General features: G+C 43.5%; 1 protein-coding gene across 5 annotated transcripts in view; it reads left to right on the top strand.

The window, feature by feature from the left end:
• Window positions 1-13255, top strand: part of LOC121276530 (repressor of RNA polymerase III transcription MAF1 homolog) — a 54594-nt gene extending 41339 nt beyond the window's left edge. For all 5 annotated transcript variants that reach the window (XM_041185055.1, XM_041185054.1, XM_041185052.1 and 2 more), the window contains 3 exons: window positions 1058-1177; window positions 4603-4728; window positions 8870-13255. In XM_041185055.1, coding sequence (XP_041040989.1) covers window positions 1058-1177; window positions 4603-4728; window positions 8870-8891 — 268 coding nt within the window. In that variant the 3' untranslated portion in view covers window positions 8892-13255. The remainder of the gene's footprint in view (window positions 1-1057; window positions 1178-4602; window positions 4729-8869) is intronic.
• The last annotated feature ends 8439 nt before the right edge of the window (window positions 13256-21694 follow it).

Here is a 21694-nt window from a genome sequence, read left to right as displayed (position 1 = left end):
CATTTCAAGGACTCGATCTATCCTTTTCCCTTGAATTAACCATTTTGCAGAATTCCACTTTTTTGTGTTAGGGTATGTCGAGTAATTATTATACCTTTTGTATTTCTGAGTTATTAAGCTTTGCCTTGCCACTTGACTAGCCTGGTTTTATAATAAACTAATAATTTTGTTTATTAGAAACCTGGGCAGTGAGTGGTCATTCTGAGATTAATAGGTAAGCCACATATTTGGCTGTACAGCTAGCTGGAAAAATCATTTGAATATATGTTGTGACCCATGGAGTAGTGGAATGAGACCGTGCACTCCTCCCACCTCGATCGTAACAGTTAGTGGAATATTACCGTTGAATTAGGGGGGGGAGAAGTTAGAATTTCTGCTGTTGATCATTGTCTTGTGACTCTATTTTAAGGCCTGTGACTTTAATGCCCTAAAGTTAAATAGGTTGCCAATATTTAGCTAAGCAGCTGAGTGTTTTCAATTTTAAAAATTTTATTTTGTTTTAGCTGTCCCTAGACTGTTCAGTATTTGCAAGGCATAGGCAAGATCGACACGTTTAAAACTGTCACACCTCTACAAGAGGGCATATTGTCAAATTCAAACAACCTTTCACCGTTTTTTTTTTTTACTGATGGTGGTGGGTGTTTCGATGGATTACTCAAGCAATGGGCTAATTTGTGCCTGCAAATTCGAGAGTTGGATTAAAAACCTGGAGGTTTTACTGGAGGGATTATTATTAATATTATTATGAGATTTTATATTTTCCAGTTGCTGGAACCAGCCAGGTGGATCTTTCTGATCCTCTACACCCAGCATAGGGTGGACAGAGTCCATGTAACCGTACCCTAATAAAGTCAGTGTCTCCAAGAGAAAAATTGATACAATATCTGGGCTCTTGAATCTGTAGATCGTGTGTGAGAGGCACTTAAAATGAAAGACTGTAATGACCCTCTTTGCTGCAGTGTACTTTAACTATACTCTTGATTATCAGAACTCCAACACTTATTTTTATGCAAGTCAGTTTATTAAGTGTTTTTAATTGTGTGGAATCACTTTTCAGCTACAATCCAGATTTGGACTCTGACCCATATGGTGAGGAGGGTAGCCTTTGGTCTTTTAACTATTTCTTCTATAACAAGAAACTGAAAAGGATAGTGTTCTTCACGTGCCGTTCTGTCAGGTGAGATTTAACATTCTGTTCATGACTACATTAAGATGGATGTGCTCCCTTTCTGTCTGCAATGTGTATGCCTTCTTTGGAAAGAGGTGTGTCTTGTCTCTTACCCTTGGAGTGTTTTTCAGCAGCAGGCTTTTGAGAGCTTAAAATAAGCTCTTGCTCTCTCGTACCCTGACTAAATGCAACATCTCACTTTTGGTCTCGTGCACAAGCACACAGATTGGATACAGATAAAGGTAGTGCAGTTTTACAGATTCGTTACTTCATTCTGATAATTTCTGGTCTCCCACGTGGCAGGCCTGTGGTCTCATGAATGGATTTGATGATTTAAAGTTGAAGTGAGGGCCTTATAAAACGAAGGGTTCACAGCAGGTTTTGAAGTTTCTTGTCAAATATCTAATAGGATGGTTCTGTGAACCTTGAAACTGGAGCAAGTTAAGCACTTTGGCTGCTTGATTACTTGCATCTAGTTTGAGTCTGGTTCTCAGACTGGCTGACAACTGATGGTTCTGATGATCATCTGAGTCCTGCAGTAATAAGGGTGCACTCCTTGAAACCAGCTTCGATTAAATGAGCACTGGGTTAACACAAACAGCTGAAGGCACTGGATACTGCAAAGGCTATGGTCCCTGACAATGTTCCATCAATAGTACTGAAGACTTGTGCTCCAGAAATTGTCGTGCCCCTAGCCAAACTGTTCCATTACAGCTACAACACTGGCAGCTACCTGGCTACGAGTAAAATTGCCCAGGTATGTCTCGTACACAGGAAGTACGACAAATCCAACCCGGCCAATTACTGCCCCATCAGTCTACCCTCGATCATCAGTAAAGTAATGGAAGGGGTCATGAACAATGCTACCAAATGACACTTGCTCAGTAATAAACTGCTCACTGATGCCCAGTTTGGGTTCTGCCAGGACCATTCCACTTCTGACATTACAGCCTTGGTTCAAACATGAACAAAAGAGCTGAACTCCTGAGCTGAAGTGAGTATGACTGCCCTTGACATCAAGTCTGCATTTGACTAAATGTGGTATCAAGGAGCCCTAGCAAAACCTGGAGTCAGTGGGGTTGGGGGGGGGCGACTCTCTGCTGGTTGGAGTCATACCTAGCACAAAGGAAGATGGTTGTTTGCTGGAGGTCAGTCATCTCCACTCCAGGAAATCACTGCAGGAGTTCCTCTGTAATGTCCTCGGCCCAACCATCTTCAGCTGCTTCATCAATGACCTTCCCTCCATCGTAAGGTCAGAAGTGGGGATGTTCACTGTACAATGTTCAGCACCATTTGTGACTACTCAGATACTGAAGCAGTCCATGTCCAAAATGCAGCAAGACCTGGACAATATCCAGGCTTGGGCTGACAAGTGGCAAGGGAAGGTGATGGTGTATTGTCACTGGACTAATACTAGAGACCCAGGGTAATGCTCTGGGGACCCAGGTTCAAATCCCACCACAGCAGAGGTGAAATTTGAATTTGAAAAAAATCTCAATTCAAAGTCTAATGATGACCATGGAACCATTGTTTATTGTAAAAACCCATCTGGTTCACTAATGTCCTTTAGGGAAGGAAATCTTGCTGTCCTTACCTGGTCTGGCCTACATGTGACTCCAGACCCACAGCAATGTGATTGACTCTTAAATGCCCTCTGAACGAGGGCAGTTAGAGATGGATAATAAATGCTCACATCCCATGAATGTTTGTTTTTAATTCATTCATCCCCCACATGTCAGGCAATGATCAACTCCAACAAGAGAATCTAACCGTCACCCCATGATGTTCAGTGGCATTACCATCATTGAATCCCCCATCATCAACATCCTTGGTGGGGGGGGTTACCATTGACAAACTGAATTAGACTAGCCACATAAATACTGTGGCTACAAGAATAGGTCAGAAGCTAGGAATCCTGTGACCAGTAACACACCACCTGACTCCGCAAAGCCTGTCCACCTACAAGGCACAAGTCAGGAATGTGATGGAATACTCCCCTCTTGCCTGGATGAGTGCAGCTCCCTCAAGAAACTGGACACCGTCCAGGACAAAGCAGCCTACTTGTTTGGCACCACATCCACAAACATTTCACTCCTTCCACCACTGACACACAGTAGCAGCAGTGTGTACCATCTACAAAATGCACTGCAGCAATTCACCAAGGCTCCTTCAACAGCACCTTCCAAACCCATGACCACTACCATCTAGAAGGACAAGGGGAGCAGATAGATGAGAGCACCACCACCTGGAAGTTCCCTTCCAAGTCACACCACCATGACTTGGAAATATATCACCATTCCTTCACTGTCGCTGGGTCAAAATCCTAGAACTCCCTTAACAGCACTGCAGATGTTCCCCACACCACATGGACTGCAGTGGTTCAAGAAGGCAGCTCACTACCACCACCTCAAGAGCAAATGGGAATGGGCAATAAATGCAGGCCCAGCCAATGAAGCCCACATCACATGAGTGAATTTTTAAAAGAAAATCTTGAGGTCCACCCAATCTAGTTTTGATGGGGGAGGTCACCGTGATGTTGGCAAGTTGGTAGTGGCCATGGAGTTTTGATTTTCCCTTTTGTCCAGTATGAAACATGGAGACTGGCAATCTGAAAACTTCATAGTCTTTAGGTATTAGCCCATCCTTAAACAAGATGTGTGAATTCCACAGATGGCTGAGAGGTACCCTCATCTTCTACCATATTTAATTAGATGGTCTGGAGTCCAGATATGAAGTCATATGATTTGCAACTTGTTTGTGTTCAATTTTTAAGTCTTGACTGAAAGTGGGCGTGAGGGTGTGCCTGTGTCAGGTTACCTGTTCCAAGTCTGACATTAAGGTGAGGTGGAGAGAGGCAGTATTATACAAGAGTGTAAAATCACCTTGAGCATAACTGGTTCTATAGGCCAGAACCTTTCTGAACTTCGTCCTGGATAGGATTAGGAGTAAAATAGAGGATGTAGCAAAGCTTTGCAATTACACCCTTCACCCACACACCTAGTTTTTTTTGTGTGCACATGAGTAGGGTATTGCATTTCTGTAAGATCATGTGCAGCCATTCATTGGCTTTGCTTATCACCATCCCCTTCTCCCACCAATCTCAGTTGCAATAGTTTGGTTATGTTTAGCCTCCCACTTATTACCCTAGGGCAATAAGTGGGAGGCTAAACATAGCCAATGTTTGGAAGATGGGAGAGTGAAGTACCTTAGGCCAGTCTCATTCTAGCAACTTTCCTCTGTTGCTCCAAACATTGCAGGGAATGAAGCTGATTAGAATTGGGGAGGGTGGAGCACAATTACTCATCTAACTTGGGAAGCTGCTCTTGAGTTCCTGCTACTTCTGGATGAAAGGCTAGACCTGGGTAGGGCTTTAAGGGGTTTTTAAGAGACATGCAGAGGCCCCATACTCATAATTTATCCGTCTTGATTTGCAGTGGGTATTTATACAGTCAGGGCACTGAGATCAGCAACAACTTTGACATGGATCTGGAAGATGAGGTCCTCCTCAGTCAGGATGAAGATGAAGAAGATGAAGAAGCAGAAGCTATAGAAGAGACCAGGTTTGTCAAATCGAGAGATGTATAATGGGAGCTGATCCAGATAGATATTTTACACTAACTCCCAAGTTAGAGATTGCCCTTCCAATTGAGCACGCTTCTCCTGCACTCTCTGCCAGTGGCAGTAGGATCCTTGACTAACTTCTCTCCCTCTTGCCTAGCCTAGTGATAGCTCCTACCCTCCTCCCTTGAGTGAGTCAACTAATTAAACCCAGGCCAAGAGTCAAAGCTGATTCCTACTGACTGTGACCAGTCTGAGCTTTAGAGAGCATGGAAACAAAGAAGATTTATGGCATAGGAGGAGGCCATTTGGTCAATGTCTGTGCCAGCCAAAAGAGCAATCCAGCCTAATCCAACCTCTTGCTCGATAGCCCTCTAGGTTGTGGCACTGCAAGTAAATATCCAAGTATTTTTAAATAGCATGAGAGTTTCTGCCCTCCATGTCTTTTAGGCAGCAATTTCCAGGCCCCCACACTCTGGTTGGAACAAACACTCCAACTTCCCTCTAGTTACTTTAAATCTATGCACCCTGGTTTTGACCCCTCTCTGCTGGGGGTATTAGATTTTTTCTATCCACACTATCTAGCCCGCCCCCCCCCCCCCCCAATAATTCTATAAGTTGAGAAGTGAAGAGGAACATAATATTGGCAAAAAGAATGAGAAAAGAATAGCAGTTAAAAAGAACCCAAAAATCATCTCCCAGCATTTCAATATTAAGTGGTGTGGGTCCTATTGGGACAAAAAAGGCGCAGGGCAAGGCCAGAACACTTAGCACTCTGTATTGGTGTTTATGCAAGGAGAGGCTGACAAATATCAATAGAAAGGGGGAGGGGGTGGAGATGTTGGGGTGAAAATCGTTAGGCAGGAGGCACTAGAAAGGCTGATCTTGGGTAATAAATCACCTGGTGCAGGTGACTTGCTTCCCAAGTTGGTGAAGGAAGTGGGGGTGGTGATAGTGGAAGGGCTTGCCATAATTTTCCCATTTTCCCTAGATATATGGATGTGCCAGGATTGGAGAGTGGCAAATATGACACACTTATTCAAGGAAAGAGTGCAAGAACAGTCCAGCAACTACAGGCCAGTTAGTTTAACATCAGTGGTGGGTAAGGTTTTAAAAGGAAGAGAAAAAAAATCAACAGGCGCTTTTTGAGAAGTTTAAGCTAATTTAGGAGAGCCAAGGTGGATTTGTAAAAAGCAGAGATTGTATTTGACCAAACTAATTGAATATTTTTGAAGTAATGGAGAATTTTGAAGGGAATGCAGAGGTTGTTGATATGGATTTTAAAACATTTGACAAAAGGCAGGTAAGTAATGGTCATAGATTGAGTCAATGATAGCTTTGATAAAAAAAATTGACAGGAGTCATGGTAAATGGTTGCATTTCAAACTGGAGAATGGTAGACTCTGTTCCCCAAGGGTCAGTGCTAGGACCACTTTTTTGCTACATATAAATGACTTGCATATTAGAATTGTTTCAATTCAATTAACAAATTGATACCAAAGTTGGAGGTGTGGCAAACAGGATGAATTGCCTGCAACAGGACATAGATGGAATTTAATACAGAAGAGTGAGGGGATGCATTTTAGCTGAAGGGATAGGGAGAGGCAATATAGACTAAATAGCACAGTTCCAAAGATGTGCAGGGGCAGAGACATCTGGGAGTTCATTAGTATAGATTGTTTGAAGAGAAGATGGTTAGCAAAACATATGGGATCTTGATCCATAAACAGAGTAATTGCACATGAAAGCAGGGAAGCCAAACTTTCTTTCTTTTCCCTACTTTACTCCTTTCCTAGTGCTGAACTTGCACAATTACCTAGTTTCCTTTCCATCTCCACTTATGCCCTCTCCAAGCTGCTCTTGTCCATGAGATTTGCAGCCTCCTCCCTTGACCCTATTCCCACTAAACTGCTGATCACCTAAATTCCCCTCCTGGCCCTCAGCTGTGCTGCTGGTTTTTAGCTGGTATATAGGTGGCTGATTGCAACATGTTAGATTAGGTTTCACACCCCAAGGACAACTAATTAATTTTCGCCTCGTTTTGCTTTTGAAGTGGTTGTGCTCTCTGCTCCCATGCCACCTTTTTAAATCCTCTGACAAATTTAAACTTTTCCTTGTCTTCCTCCTTGACTTGTCTGCAGCTGCACCATCCTCTTCTAACACCTCTCCACTGTCATCCAACTGGGTGGGACTGCTCTCATCTGGTTCCATTATTATCTATCTGATCACCACCAGAGAATCACTTGTAATGGCCTCTGTCCCTGCTCCTGCACCATTACCCTGGTGTCCCCAAGGATCACCCTTGGCTGCTTCCTGTTTCTCATTTTAAAAGCTGCTCCTTGGTACCATCATCCCATGGCGCAGCATTGATTTTCATGTGTACACTGACACCCTGCTCTACCTCACCACCTCTCGATTCCTCCACTGTTGCTAAATTGTCAGATGGCTTATCCTACATCCAGTACTGGTTGAGCAGAAATATCCACCAATTAAATATTGGGAAGACTGAAGCTTTTGATTTTAGTCCCTGCTTCAAGCTCTGTTCCCTATAACTACTGACTCCATCCCTCTAGGTTGATACTGAGGATGGCAGGCCTCTCTTATGAGGAGAGATTGGTTTGATTAGGTCTATATTCATTCGAGCTTAGAAGAATGAGGGGGGGAAATCTGATTAAATCGTATGAAATTCTAACAGGGTTAGACAGAATAGATGCAGGGGAGATGTTTCCCCTGGTTGGGGAGCCTGGATCCAGGGGTCCACAGTTTCAGGACACAGGGTAGGCCATTCAGGATTGACGAGAAATTTCTTCACTTAAAAGGTGATCAATCTGTGGGAATTCTCTACCACACAAGGCTGTGGAGGCTGGGTCACAGTATGTTCAAGAAAGAAATTGATAATTTTTTGGATATTGGGGGCATCGGAGTATGGGCAGAAAGTGGGAATATGGTGTTGAGATAGAGGATCAACCATGAACATATTGAATGGCGGAGCAGGCTCGAAGGTCTGAATGGCCTACTCCTAGTTTTTATGTTTCTCTCCCTGGCAACAGTCTGAGATTAAGCCAGTCTGCTTGCAACCTTGGTGTCACATTTAAACCTGAGATGAGCTTCCAAACTCATGGCTTGGTATTTTGTTTTATTTTCCTTTTTGGAGTGTTTTATGTTAAAGGTGCTATATAAAAAGTTATGTTGAACTTCTTTAAAGCTCTGGTTGGGTCACACTTGGAGTCAGTACACTTCAGGAAGGATGAAGATCACCTTAAGAGATGCAGAAGTGATTTACCAGAATGGTTAGAGGGATGTGGAAATTTAACTACAAGATTAGGTTGGAGATATGGGGTGGTTTTGTGAGGCAAAGGAGGTTGAGGGGAGATCTGAGATGAACAAGTTTAGACAAAAACCTTTTCTGATTTAGCTTATGGTACAAGGACTTTGGACGAGATGCAGGGGAAATATGAGGAAGCACTTTTAACATAATGACGACTTGGAACTCTGTCTTTGAGGGTGGTGAAATTAATTGGATAAACATTTGAGGGAAACAAACTTGTTGCCTATGGGATATGAGAATGGGATTGGCTGAATTGCTCTACAGAGCCATCTACTGTGTTGTTCTGATTCTGACCTCCATTAATTCTCCCTTCAGCCAGCTCAGAAATTAACCAAGTTTGTTTTCCTTAAGGCATCTTGGTTCAGTTTCTAACAAATGGTTAGGTGGCCAGTTTCACGTACAGTTTAATCCGTCATTAGGGCTATGACACTCTTTGTTGGTCTGTGCTGCATTAGTTGACCTTGCTAAAGGTGATAGCAGTAGCTCCACAGTTGGAGTGTGCTGGTGCTTGGAAGAAACCTCCAATTGGGGTAGGTTCTGTGCTTCAGATCACCACCTCATGATCCTCAAATTCAAACATCTGAATGTTCAGTGAGGACTGGACAGGGCCTTCACCTCAAATTCTGCTTGTGTTTGCCATCTGGGCTCTTAAAGAATGGCTTTTGGATAAGATACTGAAAGGCACAGCCTTTTGTATAGCTCTTTTGCAGGAAGGAGCAAGCACCTTCAAAATAGAGATTATTGTAAAGGAACATATTTGGGGAATTTTTTTTTAAGGATAATGTTGATTAATGTGCACTTTTTTCTTTCCTCAGGTACCAGGCAGTGTGTGTCTAAACAGTGAGCACATCATCCACTCTTCATCTCTGCTTCCTATAACTTCCAAATTGACTGCAGTTGTGTGAAGCTGAAGAACCAACACTTTCCTCATTTTTTAATCTCAGGCATTAAAACTTTTTTTGACTTTGGTGCAGACCTGTTAGCAGATTCCTAGTTCTGAGAGGATTGCACCAGGAACTGTCGGGAGGTCTTTGGTTTGAAAATGCCTGCCTCCAGTCCCTTGACCCAGGATTACCAGAGTGGATTACCTGTTCTTTTAACTCCATTGCTGACATTATCTCTTGTTATATACATTATGCAGCATGTTTAAGAAGCCGAGTGAACAAGCTCTTGTCTTCTGCAAGCAGAAAGGATGAACAGACCAATGTATTCCATGGATCAGGGTCAGCTTTGCACTCAGCTGTTGTTACAGATCTGACTTTTTTGGACACCACTGAATTCTGAAAATCAGCACACCGTCGACTTCCTGGTGATTCCCACAAGCACCCCCTCCCTGAGCACTTGGCAATCTGTGCTGCTGGTTTTTAGCTGGTGTATATAGGTGTCTGATTGCAACAGACTAGATCAGGTTTCACACCCCAAGGACAGCGGACTAATCTTCACCTTGTTTTGCTTTTGAAGTGGTTGTGCTCTCTGCTCCCATGTGAAGCTTTTTAACCCTCCCTTGCCCCACTTTGAAGGGAGACTAAGGCTTTTCTGATGGCTTTCTTTATTCAGCAGGCTAGGTGACTGATTTTTGCTGTGTAACATGGCAGAGCCTCTACTCATTCTGTGAAGCCCTTTTTCAAGTTTTTTTTTGGTTTTTCAAAAAAATAAATATTGTTTGTAAACGCTTAAATCCTTTTTGAGTATATTACCAATATATTTTTTATTTTTGCAACAATTAAGGAAAATCTTTGGTTTGGAAGAAGAATCTGAGTTGCAGTTGAGGGCTGGGTCTTGCAACCTGTATTGAAGTTCAGCCTGCCATACGAGCTGAGGGAGTGTGTTTCCACTGGTGTCACCAGGCTAACTATTTCCAAATTGGCTCAGAGCACTTGCATAGTGAATCCCCATTTTTCATTTTAGGCTGTTGCCCTGATTTGGATCTTGCTGTACCCATGCTGTTTGACCATTATCAGTTGTCACCCCTTAAGGATGCATTAATTCCAGATCTTTAGCTTTCCCAGCCTCTCTTGTGCCCAGTGTGATGTCTTGGCTGTACTGTAACATAATCCAGTTTGCAGTCTGTTTGACTGGGTTTAATGCAAGCTAGAATTAACAGTCATCTCTGACTGTACTATTCAAATACAGTGAGGGTGGAGTTTCAGGATAGAACGATAACAGGAAACATGCTATTGATATGTTCAAATTTGAAACATTATTGTTCTGGATAGAGGGAGCATGAGTAGGAGTGGCTCAGTTTCACTTAGTTCCCCTTTTCAGCATTGGGAGATACAACCTTTAGTTAGTCTAGATTTAAATAGAAGCTTGTTTGTTCTTTGTACACTGCCCACCCTTCCTACCTGAAATTGTATGCCATATTTGAGTGGCCTTTGTAACAAACTGAAGTATTGGGCAATAAAAGAACACCGAATGCAAATAGGAGTAGATCATATGGCCTCTCAAGCCTGCTCTGCCATTCGATGCAATCATGGTTAATCATCTGCCTTAACTCCAATTTCCCACCTACTCCCATATTCCTTGGTTCTCCGATCAAAAATTTGTCTATCTCAGCCTTGAATATACTCAACGATGAAACATCCATAATCCTCTGCAATAAAGAATTCCAAAGATTTGCAATTGGCCACTGGTTGGTGGGCTGAGCAGGTGACAGCTATCCGGGTAGGAGTCAGATTGCATTTCCCATAGTATATCTAGGTATACCTGTAATGTGCATCACATAGCAAAGTGAATACATAGGTTATTTGCAAGTGGTCCCTCTGCAAACTGAGTTTATTAAACTTAGAATCTGAATACAGTCAGAAAATGTGCCTGGCTGACTGGTATAATTTACCAGTCAGTAAATAATGAGCTTACCATTTGACTTGATGGTGCTCTACTCTTTGCTCTCCCCTTTTCCTCTGCTACTTCACCTGCCTGAGGTTTTGCTGAGATTAAGAAACTGGGAAGCCTGCATCCCAGATACACACAACTGAAACCATCTTCAGCTGCTTGTAGCTGATTTGGAAAATTTGCACTTTTCTTTTTGTATGCCTGTTTCACAGGACTCATTTCTACAAGACTGTCAGGATCCTGGGTGCTCTGTTAATAGAATAGCACCATGGAAAGTAGAGGCAGCACCTTGACATGAAGTGTCAGAGTTGGGCTTGTTTAATATATTTTAAAAATTAATCACCAGCATCATTAAGCATGTCCATTATGGCATCTTTCCATTGGGGCAAAGGAAATGAGGACTAGATGCTGCACATGGGTTTGATTAATCTTCATGAATGACTCTGGTGTTTGTGTAAAGCAATGTGTTTGATTCTTGTGCAGTGCACAGTTCTCCCTAATGTGAGCTGACGTTTGTAAACCAAAAGTATATCGGGTTGCGATGCTTGTAATATTTTTATTTTTGTGTATACTAGGGTTCATTCTGTCAGAGCTAGTCCATAGGAATTGCTAGATAAAATAACACTGCAGTCCATCTAGTTCACCACCCTCCATCCTGGTAGTTACATGATGCAACAATAATGGAGTTGCTCACTAGCCTGAGCAGTCAATTTCTTATCAATGTGTGTACAACAGACCCAGACATGAGGCGAGGAAAGCCTGTTACCTGTGCTCCCAAGCATTCTACGCTCAGCACACATCCTGAGGTGGGCAGTGAATCGGAGGGGGCCACAGTTTCAAGAAAAGGTTCTGCTGCATTACTCTTTTGGGTAACCCTGGACACTTGCTGCATTATTGCACCATCTTAATGTGGTTTTTGAACCTTAAAAGAACTTTAACCTGATTAGCAGATTATCTGACAGATTGATTTTTAAATTTTAACAGAGCTCTGGTGCCTCATTCTGGAAGAGTGAATGCAAGAATACAAATATAAACTCTCAACAGTTTCATGTAGTTTGCAGAATCACCTTTTCTCTAATTGCCACCCAAAGGGGTTGGCCTTGATTTAGTTGGTAAAGTCTCTTGCTGCTGAGTCAGAAGGTTGTGGGCCCAAGCCTCACTCCAGGCTGACCTGCTATTTGGGGTTTACAAGAGTGGAGGAGGCTGTTTGGCTCAATTTGATTAAATCCACCCCTGAAAATGAACCATTGCTGGTACCTGATTCTTAAGTGAGTCCAGCATCCCAGCTGCTCCTTGCAATCTGTTCTAGTTGTTGCCGATTGATCAGTCCTTTCAGGGTATATGGTTCCTTCCCCCATAGCATAAGGCCCAGATCATCTATTGATCTCCAGCACACCAGTGTTGCAATCTCAGCTGGTTCTAGTAAGATGCTAGAATACAGGCTTTATATTTGCAAGGAAAAGGGGGTTTCTTGGAGGTTCATTCCCAGAATTAGTTGCTGTCTCTTGCAAGTATTAATTTACTTCAGTATCAACAGTTGCAATGGGAACAAGCTACAGGCAGATTTGGGTCCTTTGAGACTTTTTAAAAATGAGAACTAAAAACTCTTGCTTTCCTACACAGACTGCAACCCTGCCTGCCTTGGAAAACCCAGTGACCACCTGTTTGACCATTTTGGGTGACAAAAGGGTCACGTGGCCAGTATTAAAACAACTGACCAATAGATCGAATCATCAGCTCTACAGTTGTCTTCACTGAGTAGGTACATTGGTTCCAGCACAGTCGGCAGCATCACAACCAGTGGGCTTTAGATGTACAATTAAAGACTTTCATGTAAGTTTAAAATTTAAGAGGTTTGCAAGCAAAAGTAGAGAAACCTTCTGCTGACAGGATGGTTGGTAACCACAAAACAGATATATAATTGGCATAAAAAGCTGGGAGTTTGCTATCTGGAATTTATTACCTGAAAGAGTGGTGAAAGCAGATTCAGATCTCTAAGGAAACATTTGTAGTGTAGTAGGACCAATTGATAGCTTTTTATTTGAGCTGCACAGGCTTGATGGGCCGAATAGTCTCTTTCTGTTCTCTAATCCCATGGTGAGTGAGTTCAAATCATAGTCTGACTGTCTATCTGAATCCTGTCATCTTTGATGGACAGTAAGTAACTACGATGCACTAACTCTCATTAAAAAGGATGGAAGATTGATTCAGAGTTTCTTTATTGCACTGATTATTTAAGGGCTGTGTCACTTCCTGCATACATATAACTTTTCTTTAATATATCCTGTGTTGGTGTTAACTTTCCATGTTTTACTCTGGTCTTAATATCTTTTCACAATAAATAAAACCTGCTTTGCTTGCCAAAATGGAATGGTGGCTTTTTTTTAAAAAAAAGATTTAAATCTCTTGATTTTAAAAGAAAACATACAGAATTCTTGAGTTTAGTAATACAAGTAGAGGGTAGTCAAGCCAGGAAATAATTCTAAATCTTTTGATAAAACAGTGGTTATGCCCCAGTTGGGAGTATTGTGGTCAATTTGGGAAGGATGTCCAGGATTTAGAAAGTGCAGAGGAGATTGACTAGATTAAAGAAGTGAGGGATATTCTTCTTGGAGCAGAGATATTTAAGAGGGAATTTGATAGAGGTGTTCAAAATCATGAAGGGTTTGGATAGAGTAAATAAGGAGAAACTGTTGCCATTGGCAGGAGGGTTAGTGAGCAGAGGACATGGATTTAACGTGACAAAAGAACCAGAGATAATTTTTAAACAGTTATGATTTTGAATGCTGCCTGAAAGGATGGAGGAAGCTGATTTAACAAGGTTCAAAAGGGAATTTGATAAATAGTTCTTTCACTGTCACTGGGTCAAAATCCTGGAACCCATTCCCTAACAGCACTGTATTCCCATACCACTTGGACTGCAGCGGTTCATGAAGGCAGCTCACCACCACCTTCACAAGCGCAATTAGGGATGGGCAATAAATGCTGGCCACCCTATGCATGTATTTTTCAAAAAGAAAAATTTGCAAGGCTATGGGAAATGAGCAGTGGAGTGGGACTAAATAAAGGTTTTGTCTAAAGAACCAGCACAGGAATGATGGACTGAATGACCACCTGCCCTGTATGATGACTGATGGCTTTCAGACTCGCTGTCTGGATTCTGGGTGCTCTTGTTCTTAAAAAAAAAATTCTCTCAGTTCAACTGCAGAGGTAGGAATGTTGGCTCCATCTAGATGCTGTTTATATCTGAAATAAGTAAACATGAGCCTATACTTGAGTCCGTTTTGGGCAGTGACCCTCAGGCGGAGTATTTGACAGAGTATCAGGTTCAGCCCAGATTTACCAGAATGAGGTTGGCGTGTCCTACATAATCTCGATGTACTGAAGCATTTTATGACCAAGTACTGTTGAGCTATCTATTTAATATAGGAAACATGACAGCCAATTAGGGTTAGTACAGCAAGGTCCCACAAGTTGCAATGAAGTGAAATAAATTACCACACTGTTTTAGATGTTGGTTGAGGGATAAGTATCGGTCAGGTACTGGACCAACCCCCAGCTTTTATTTGAATAATGGGAATTTTTACACGACTTGTTTCTACTATTTCTCTTCCCCCACCCCCCACTTTCCCTGGGCTAAGATGGAACCTGCATCTATATAGCACCATGCTGTATATGCACCAGGACACCTCAAAGTACATTAAAACACATGAAAAATATTCTATTGGCTGTAATGCAGGAAATGAGATAGCCAATTTGTGCAGCTTAAGTCCCCACAGGCAACAATGAGCTAATTGACCAGATAACCTTGTTGTGACGTTGGTTGGGGGAGAAATATTGGACAGGACACCAGTGTTATAACTGGAGGAGTATCTGGCTACAGGTTGAGAGCCACATGGTTTCACAAAGCAGAGGGGGAGAGAGCCAGTCCGGGTAGCCTTCATTTCTCAGCCTTTCCCCAACTGTAAGACTGTAAGCAAAACCACAGGTTCAAACTTAAGGTTTGCCTCTGCCGTGTGATTGCCTTTTTGTCTTCCATCTTCATTAATTAAAGTGTTTCGCTGTTCAAAACAAGCAAACAATTCCTTCTCGAGTACCACACAGCTCAGGTGATTGCTTGGGATGAGGCCTGACTGTTCCAAGGTGAACTTATGACACTTTTTAAAAAAAATTCTAGGGCAGCCTCCAAATTAATCCAAATGTCCAAAAAAAAAAGTAAAATCCATTTTAAAGAGATATGACTCTTAACACCAGGATGATCTCCCCTGCCCTTCTAAATTGTCATAGAGACTTTTATATCCACTTGAGAGGCCAGATATCGGCTCGGTTTGATGTCACCCAAAAGACGGCACTTACGACAGTGCAGCACTCTCTCGGTATTGGTCTTCTGACCCTCTGGCAGTGTGGTGCTCTCTCAATACTGACCGTCCAACAGTGCAGCACTTTTTCAGTGCTGATCTTTGACAATGCAGTGCTTCCTCAGTACTGCCTTTACGACAGTGCAGCACTCCCGGTATTGGTCTTCTGACCTCTGGCAGTGTGGTGCTCTCTCAATACTGACCATCCAACTGTGCAGCACTCCCTCAGTTTTGAGCCTTGACAGTGCAATGCCCCCACAGTGCAGTGCTCCTTCAGTACTGGCACTCTGATACTTCAGTGCTTCCTTAGTACTGACCGTCCAACAATTCAGCGCACCCTTGGCACTGCCTTTTTAATAGAGCAGCACTCTCTCGGTATTGGTCTTCTCACAGTGCAGCGCTCCCTCAGTACTGACCCTCCGACAGTGGGGCACTCCCTTTAGCATGAGGCAGTAACGTAGTGTTATTGTTGCTGGACTAGTAATCCAAAGACCCAGGATAAGGTTCTGGGGACCCAGGTTCAAATGCCGCTATGGCACATAGTGGAATTTGAATTCAATTAAGTCTAATGATGACCATGAAACCATTGCCAATTGTTGTAAAGACTCATCTGGTTCACTAATTCCCTTTAAGGAAGGAAATCTGCTGTCCTTACCGGTCTGGCCTACTTGTGATTCCAGACCCACAGCAATGTGGGTGATACTTAATTAAATGCCCTCTGAAATGGCCTAGCAAGCCACTCAGTTGTATCAAACGGCCAAAAAGTCTCAAAGGAATGAAAAGGGAAACCAAACGTTGACTTGCACACTGGAAATGGCAAAGTCAGCTCTATCGACCCGGCCAACCCTGCAAAGTCCTCCTTACTAACGTTGGGGGTTTGTGCTGAAATTGGGAGAGCTGCCTCATAGACTAGTCAAGTCTGACATAGTCATATTAACAGAATCAAACCTTACAGATAATGTCCCCGACACTACCATCACCATCCCTGGGTATGTCCTGTCCCACCGGCAGGACAGACCCAGCAAGGTGGTGGCACAGTGGTATACAGGTGGGAGGGAGTTGCCTTGGGAGTCTTCAAGATCAGCTCTGGACCCCATAAAGTCTCATGGCACCAGGTCAAACACGTACAAGGAAACCTCCTGCTGATTACCATGTACTGCCCTCCCTCAGCTGATGAATCAGTGCTCCTCCACATTGAACACCACTTGGAGGAAGCACTGAGGGTGGCAAGGGCAGCAGAATGCACTCTGGGTGGGGGACTTCAATGTCCATCACCAAGAGTGGCTCTGACTGAGCTGGCCGAGGCCTAAAGGACATCGCTACTAGACTGGGTCTGCGGCAGGTGGTGAGAGAACCAACGAGGGAAAAACATACTTGACCTCATCTTCACCAACATACCTGCTGCAGATGCATCAGTCCATGATAGTATCGGTAGGAATGACCACCGCAAAGTCCTTGTGGAGATCCTTGTGGATGTTCTCTGATACTTTTAATCCTTAGATACTGAGGCAGTCCATGTCCAAATGCAGCAAGACCTGGACAATATCCAGGCTTGGGCTGACAAGTGGCAAAAACCATCTCCAACGAGAGAGAATCTAACCATCAGCCCTTGATGTTCAATGGCATTACTATCACTGAATCCCCCATTATCAACATCTTGGGGGTTACCATTGACCAGAAACTGAACTAAATTAACCATATAAATACAGTGGCTACAAGAACAGGTTGGAGGCTAGGAATCCTATGGCAAGTTACCACCTGACTCCCAAAAGCCTGTCCATCGTCTACAAGGCACAAGTCAGGAGTGTGTTGGAATACTCCCCACTTGCCTGGATGAGTGCAGCTCCAACAACACTCAATAAGCTTGACACCATCCAGGACAAAGCAGCTCGCTTGATTGGCACCCCATCCACAAACATTCACTCCCTCCACCACCGACGCACAGAGGCAGCAGTGTGTACCATCTACAAGATGCACTGGAGGAACTCACCAGGCTACTTAAACAGCACCTTCCAAACCCACGACCACTACCATCTAGAAGGACAAGGGCAGCAGATAGATGGGAACACCACCACCTGGAATTTCCCTCCAAGCCACTCACCATCCTGACTTGGAAATATATCACCGCTCCTTCACTGTCGCTGGGTCAAAATCCTGGAACTCCCTCCCTAACAACACTGTGGGTGTACCTACACCACATGGAGTGCAGTGGTTTAAGGAGGCAACTCACCACCACCTTCTCAAGGGCAATTAGAGATGGTCAATAAATGCTGGCCTAGCCACATCCCACGAATGAATTTTTAAAAAAGTACTGGCCCTCTGACAGTGCAGCACTACCTCAGTACTGACCCTCTGACAGTGCAGCACTCCCTCAGGACTGACCCTCTGACAGTGCAGCACTCCCTCAGTACTGACCCTCTGACAGTGCAGCACTCCCTCAGTACTGACCCTCTGACAGTGCAGCACTCCCTCAGGACTGACCCTCTGACAGTGCAGCACTCCCTCAGTACTAACCCTCTGACAGTGCAGCATTGCCTCAGCACTGACCCTCTGACAGTGCAGCACTCCCTCAGTACTGACCCTCTGACAGTGCGGCACTCCCTCAGTAGTGACCCTCTGACAGTGCAGCACTCCCTCAGTACTGACCCTCTGACAATGCAGCACTCCCTCAGTGCTGACCCTCCAATCGTGCTGCTGTCCCTCAGTACTGAGCCTCTGACAGTGCAGCACTCCCTCAGTACTGACCCTCTTACAGTGCAGTGATCCATAGAAACATAGCACTTAGGAACAGCAGTAGGCCCTTGAGTTCTTTGAGGGATCTGGGTGTCCTGGTACATGAATCACAAAAGGTTAGTATGCAGGTCCAGCAGGTAATTAGGAGGGCAAAAGATTACAAAAGGTACACTCGACATAAAAAAGTACGATTATTCCTTATGCCCGACATTTATTTGCAACATCGGCGTTTTCGGCTGGGGTTGGGGGTGGTTGTCAATTATTTCAAGAGAAATAGAATATAAAAGTAGGGAAGTTTTACTGCAACTGTACAGGGCCTTGGGAAGACCACATCTGGAATACTGATTACAGGCTTGGTCTCCTTATTTGAAAAATGATATAATTGCATTAGAAGCAGCTCAGAGAAGGTTCAATAGACTCATTGCTGGGATGAGGGGCTTGTCTTATGGAGAAAGGTTGAACAGGTTGGGCCTTTACTGTTCTGACCCCAGCTGATGTTGCTACTGGACAAGCCAAATCCCACAGTGGACCCCAGCTTGATAGGTCCTAGCTTTTATTTTTTGTTTAGATATGTGGAAAGTAGCTACTGAACAGAGTCACAGGAGTCAGCTGTTGAACTTTTAACAAAAGAATAAGACATTTATTTAACAAGAAAAGATGAACTACATTACAGTACTCCTTCACCCACAACTATACCTTTACAGGTATATACAGATTTGTAAAGATAGCACAAGTTACAAAAACTATCTTATACTCTAATGTTCACAGTAAGCACACAGTCCATGTAAACAACTAGGCGACCTGTGGTCAGACACAACACACTCTGAAACCAAATGACAGATGCCACCTCAATCAGATGCTGTGGATCTCTCCTCAACTCCCCCAGACGCTTGTCACACTGGGAGCCAACCAGTCTCACTGAACTCCATCTTTCACAATCTCCACTCTCGAATCTTCTCCCAAACCGACACTTTCTCTCAGACATCTGCAAGGCTTCACCTCCAGGGTTTCGAACTCTCCTTCGGATGTTCCTCTCCCTGGGTCACCATGTGCGTTCAAGCTATCTTCCACGCACTCTTTTTTACTGACTCAGCTGTCAACAGTACACTACTGCTTCACGTGCCCATAGCAAAGAGTTACAGACTTTCAGCTTTCTCTTTGGACTTTCTGACCTCTTGCTTTAAATCTACTTCCTGCAGCTTTTCTTCCTTTCAGCTTGAATATTGGTGCCTTCCTCTGTTCAACACTCTTAACCTCACTTAACAGGACATTTTCCAGGTTTCTGTCCTTCCCTTGTCTAGAGTGTTTTCTTGGGACTTTCTCCTGCTTCTGTCCCACTCCTTGGCCTTGGGACCTTTCTTCCTTAGCTTGGAACTTGCTATCTGAACCTTTTCATGTCCTGCCTGTCCTGGCACCATCTTCCAACTGAACGCAAACTGTTGCTTTTTCTCTCTGTCTCTGTGTGTGTGTGGGTGGGTGTGCCTCTCTGGACCCCTGTTGCTAGGCAACAGCACAGTTTTTTTCCACTCTTGTGTTTACTTTAACTTCTGTTCAACAGTCATAAAAACCTAATTAGAAAAGCAGGTGTACAAACAGAGCTCTAGACCTGCTGTCTCCAATCAAAAAGGAAAGTAGATCCCAGGTTTCATATTTTTAACCCACAAATAGAAAAAAATATAAATTAAACTTAAACTCAAAGATATGCCTTATTCTTAACACACCCAAATAGACATAAAGCTTCCTTAAACTACCTCTATTTCCTGACAATACCCACTGGAGTTTAGAAGAATGAGAGGTGATCTTATTGAACCATGTAAGATCCTGAGGGGACTTGATAGGGTGGGTACTGGGAAGATGTATCCATAGAAACTAGGAACAGGAGTAGGCCATTCGGCCCTTTGAGCCTGCTCTGCCATTCATTATGATCATGGCTGATCATCCAACTCAATAGCCTGCTCCTGCATTCTCCCCATACCCTTTGATCCCTTTAGCCCCAAGAGCTATATCTAACTCCTTCTTGAAAACATACAATGTTTTGGCCTCAACTACTTTCTGTGGTAACGAATTCCACAGGCTCACCACTCTCTGGGTGAAGACATGTCTCCTCATCTCAGTCCTAAATGGTCTACCCCGTATCCTCAGACTGTGACCCCTGGTTCTGGACTCCCACACCATCGGGAACATCCTTCCTGCATCTACCCTGTCTAGTCTTGTTAGAATTTTATAGGTTTCTATGAGATCCCCCCTCATTCTTCTGAACTCCAGCGAATATAATCCTAAACGACTCAATCTCTCCTCATTTTTTAGTCCCACCATCCCAGGAATCAGTCTGGTAAACCTTCGCTGCACTCTCTTTATAGCAAGTACATCCTTCCTCAGATAAGGAGACCAAAACTGCACACAATATTCCAGGTGTGGTCTCACCAAGGCCCTGTATAATTGCAGCAAGACATCCCTGTTCCTGTACTCGAATCCTCTGGCTATGAAGGCCAACATACCATTTGCCTTCTTTACCGCCTGCTGCACCTGCATGCTTACCTTCAGCGACTGGGGTACAAGGACACCCAGGTCTCGTTGCACATTCCCCTCTCTCAATTTATAGCCATTCAGATAATAATCCACCTTCATGCTTTTGCCACCAAAATGGATAACCTCACATTTATCCACATTATACTGCATCTGCCATGCATTTGCCCACTCACTCAGCTTGTCCAAATCACACTGAAGCATCTCTGCATCCTCCTCACAGCTCACCCTCCCACCCAGCTTTGTGTCATCTGAAAATTTGTAGATATTACATTTAGTTCCCTCATCTAAATCATTAATATATATTGTTGGATAACTGGGGTCCCAGCACCGATCCCTGTGGGTCCCCACTAGTCACTGCCTGCCATTCAGAAAAAGACCTGTTTACTCCTACTCTTTGTTTCCTGTCTGCCAACCTGTTTTCTATCTATCTCAATACACTATCCCCAATCCCTTGCACTTTAATTTTACACACTAATCTCTTATGTGGGACTTTGTCGAAAGCATTCTGAAAGTCCAAATAAACCATATCCACTGGCTCCCCCTCATCAACTCTACTAGTTACATCCTCGAAAAATTCAGGTAGATTTGTCAAGCATGATTTCCCTTTCATAAACCCACGCTGACTCTGTCCGATTCTGCCACTGTTTTCCACGTGCTCAGCTATTAAATCTTTTATAATGGACTCTAGAATTTTCCCACTACCGATGTCAGGCTGACTGGTCTATAATTCCCTGTTTTCTCTCTGCCTCCCTTTTTAAATAGTGGGGTTACATTAGCTACCCTCCAATCTATAGGAACTGTTCCAGAGTCTATAGAATCTCGGAAGATGACCACCAATGCATCCACTATTTATAGGGCCACTTCCTTAAGTACTCTGGGATGTAGATTATCAGGCCCCAGGGATTTATTGGCCTTCAATCCCATCAAATTCCCCAATACCATTTCCCTACTAATATTGATTTCTTTCAGTTCCTCCCTCTCACTAAACCCTGTGTTCCCCAACATTTCTGGTATGTTATTAGTGTCCTCCTTTGTGAAGACAGAACCAAAGTATGTATTTAGTTGGTCAGCCATTTCTTTGTTCCCCATTATAAATTCCACTGTTTCTGACTGTAAGGGACCTACATTTGTCTTCACCAATCTTTTTCTCTTCACATACCTATAGAAACTTTTACAGTCAGTTTT

The sequence above is a fragment of the Carcharodon carcharias genome, chromosome 3 (genome assembly GCF_017639515.1).
Source record: "Carcharodon carcharias isolate sCarCar2 chromosome 3, sCarCar2.pri, whole genome shotgun sequence".
NCBI lineage: Eukaryota > Metazoa > Chordata > Chondrichthyes > Lamniformes > Lamnidae > Carcharodon > Carcharodon carcharias.
The sequence above is the reverse complement of the archived record's forward strand: the minus strand, read 5'-3'. Positions and strand labels throughout refer to the sequence as shown.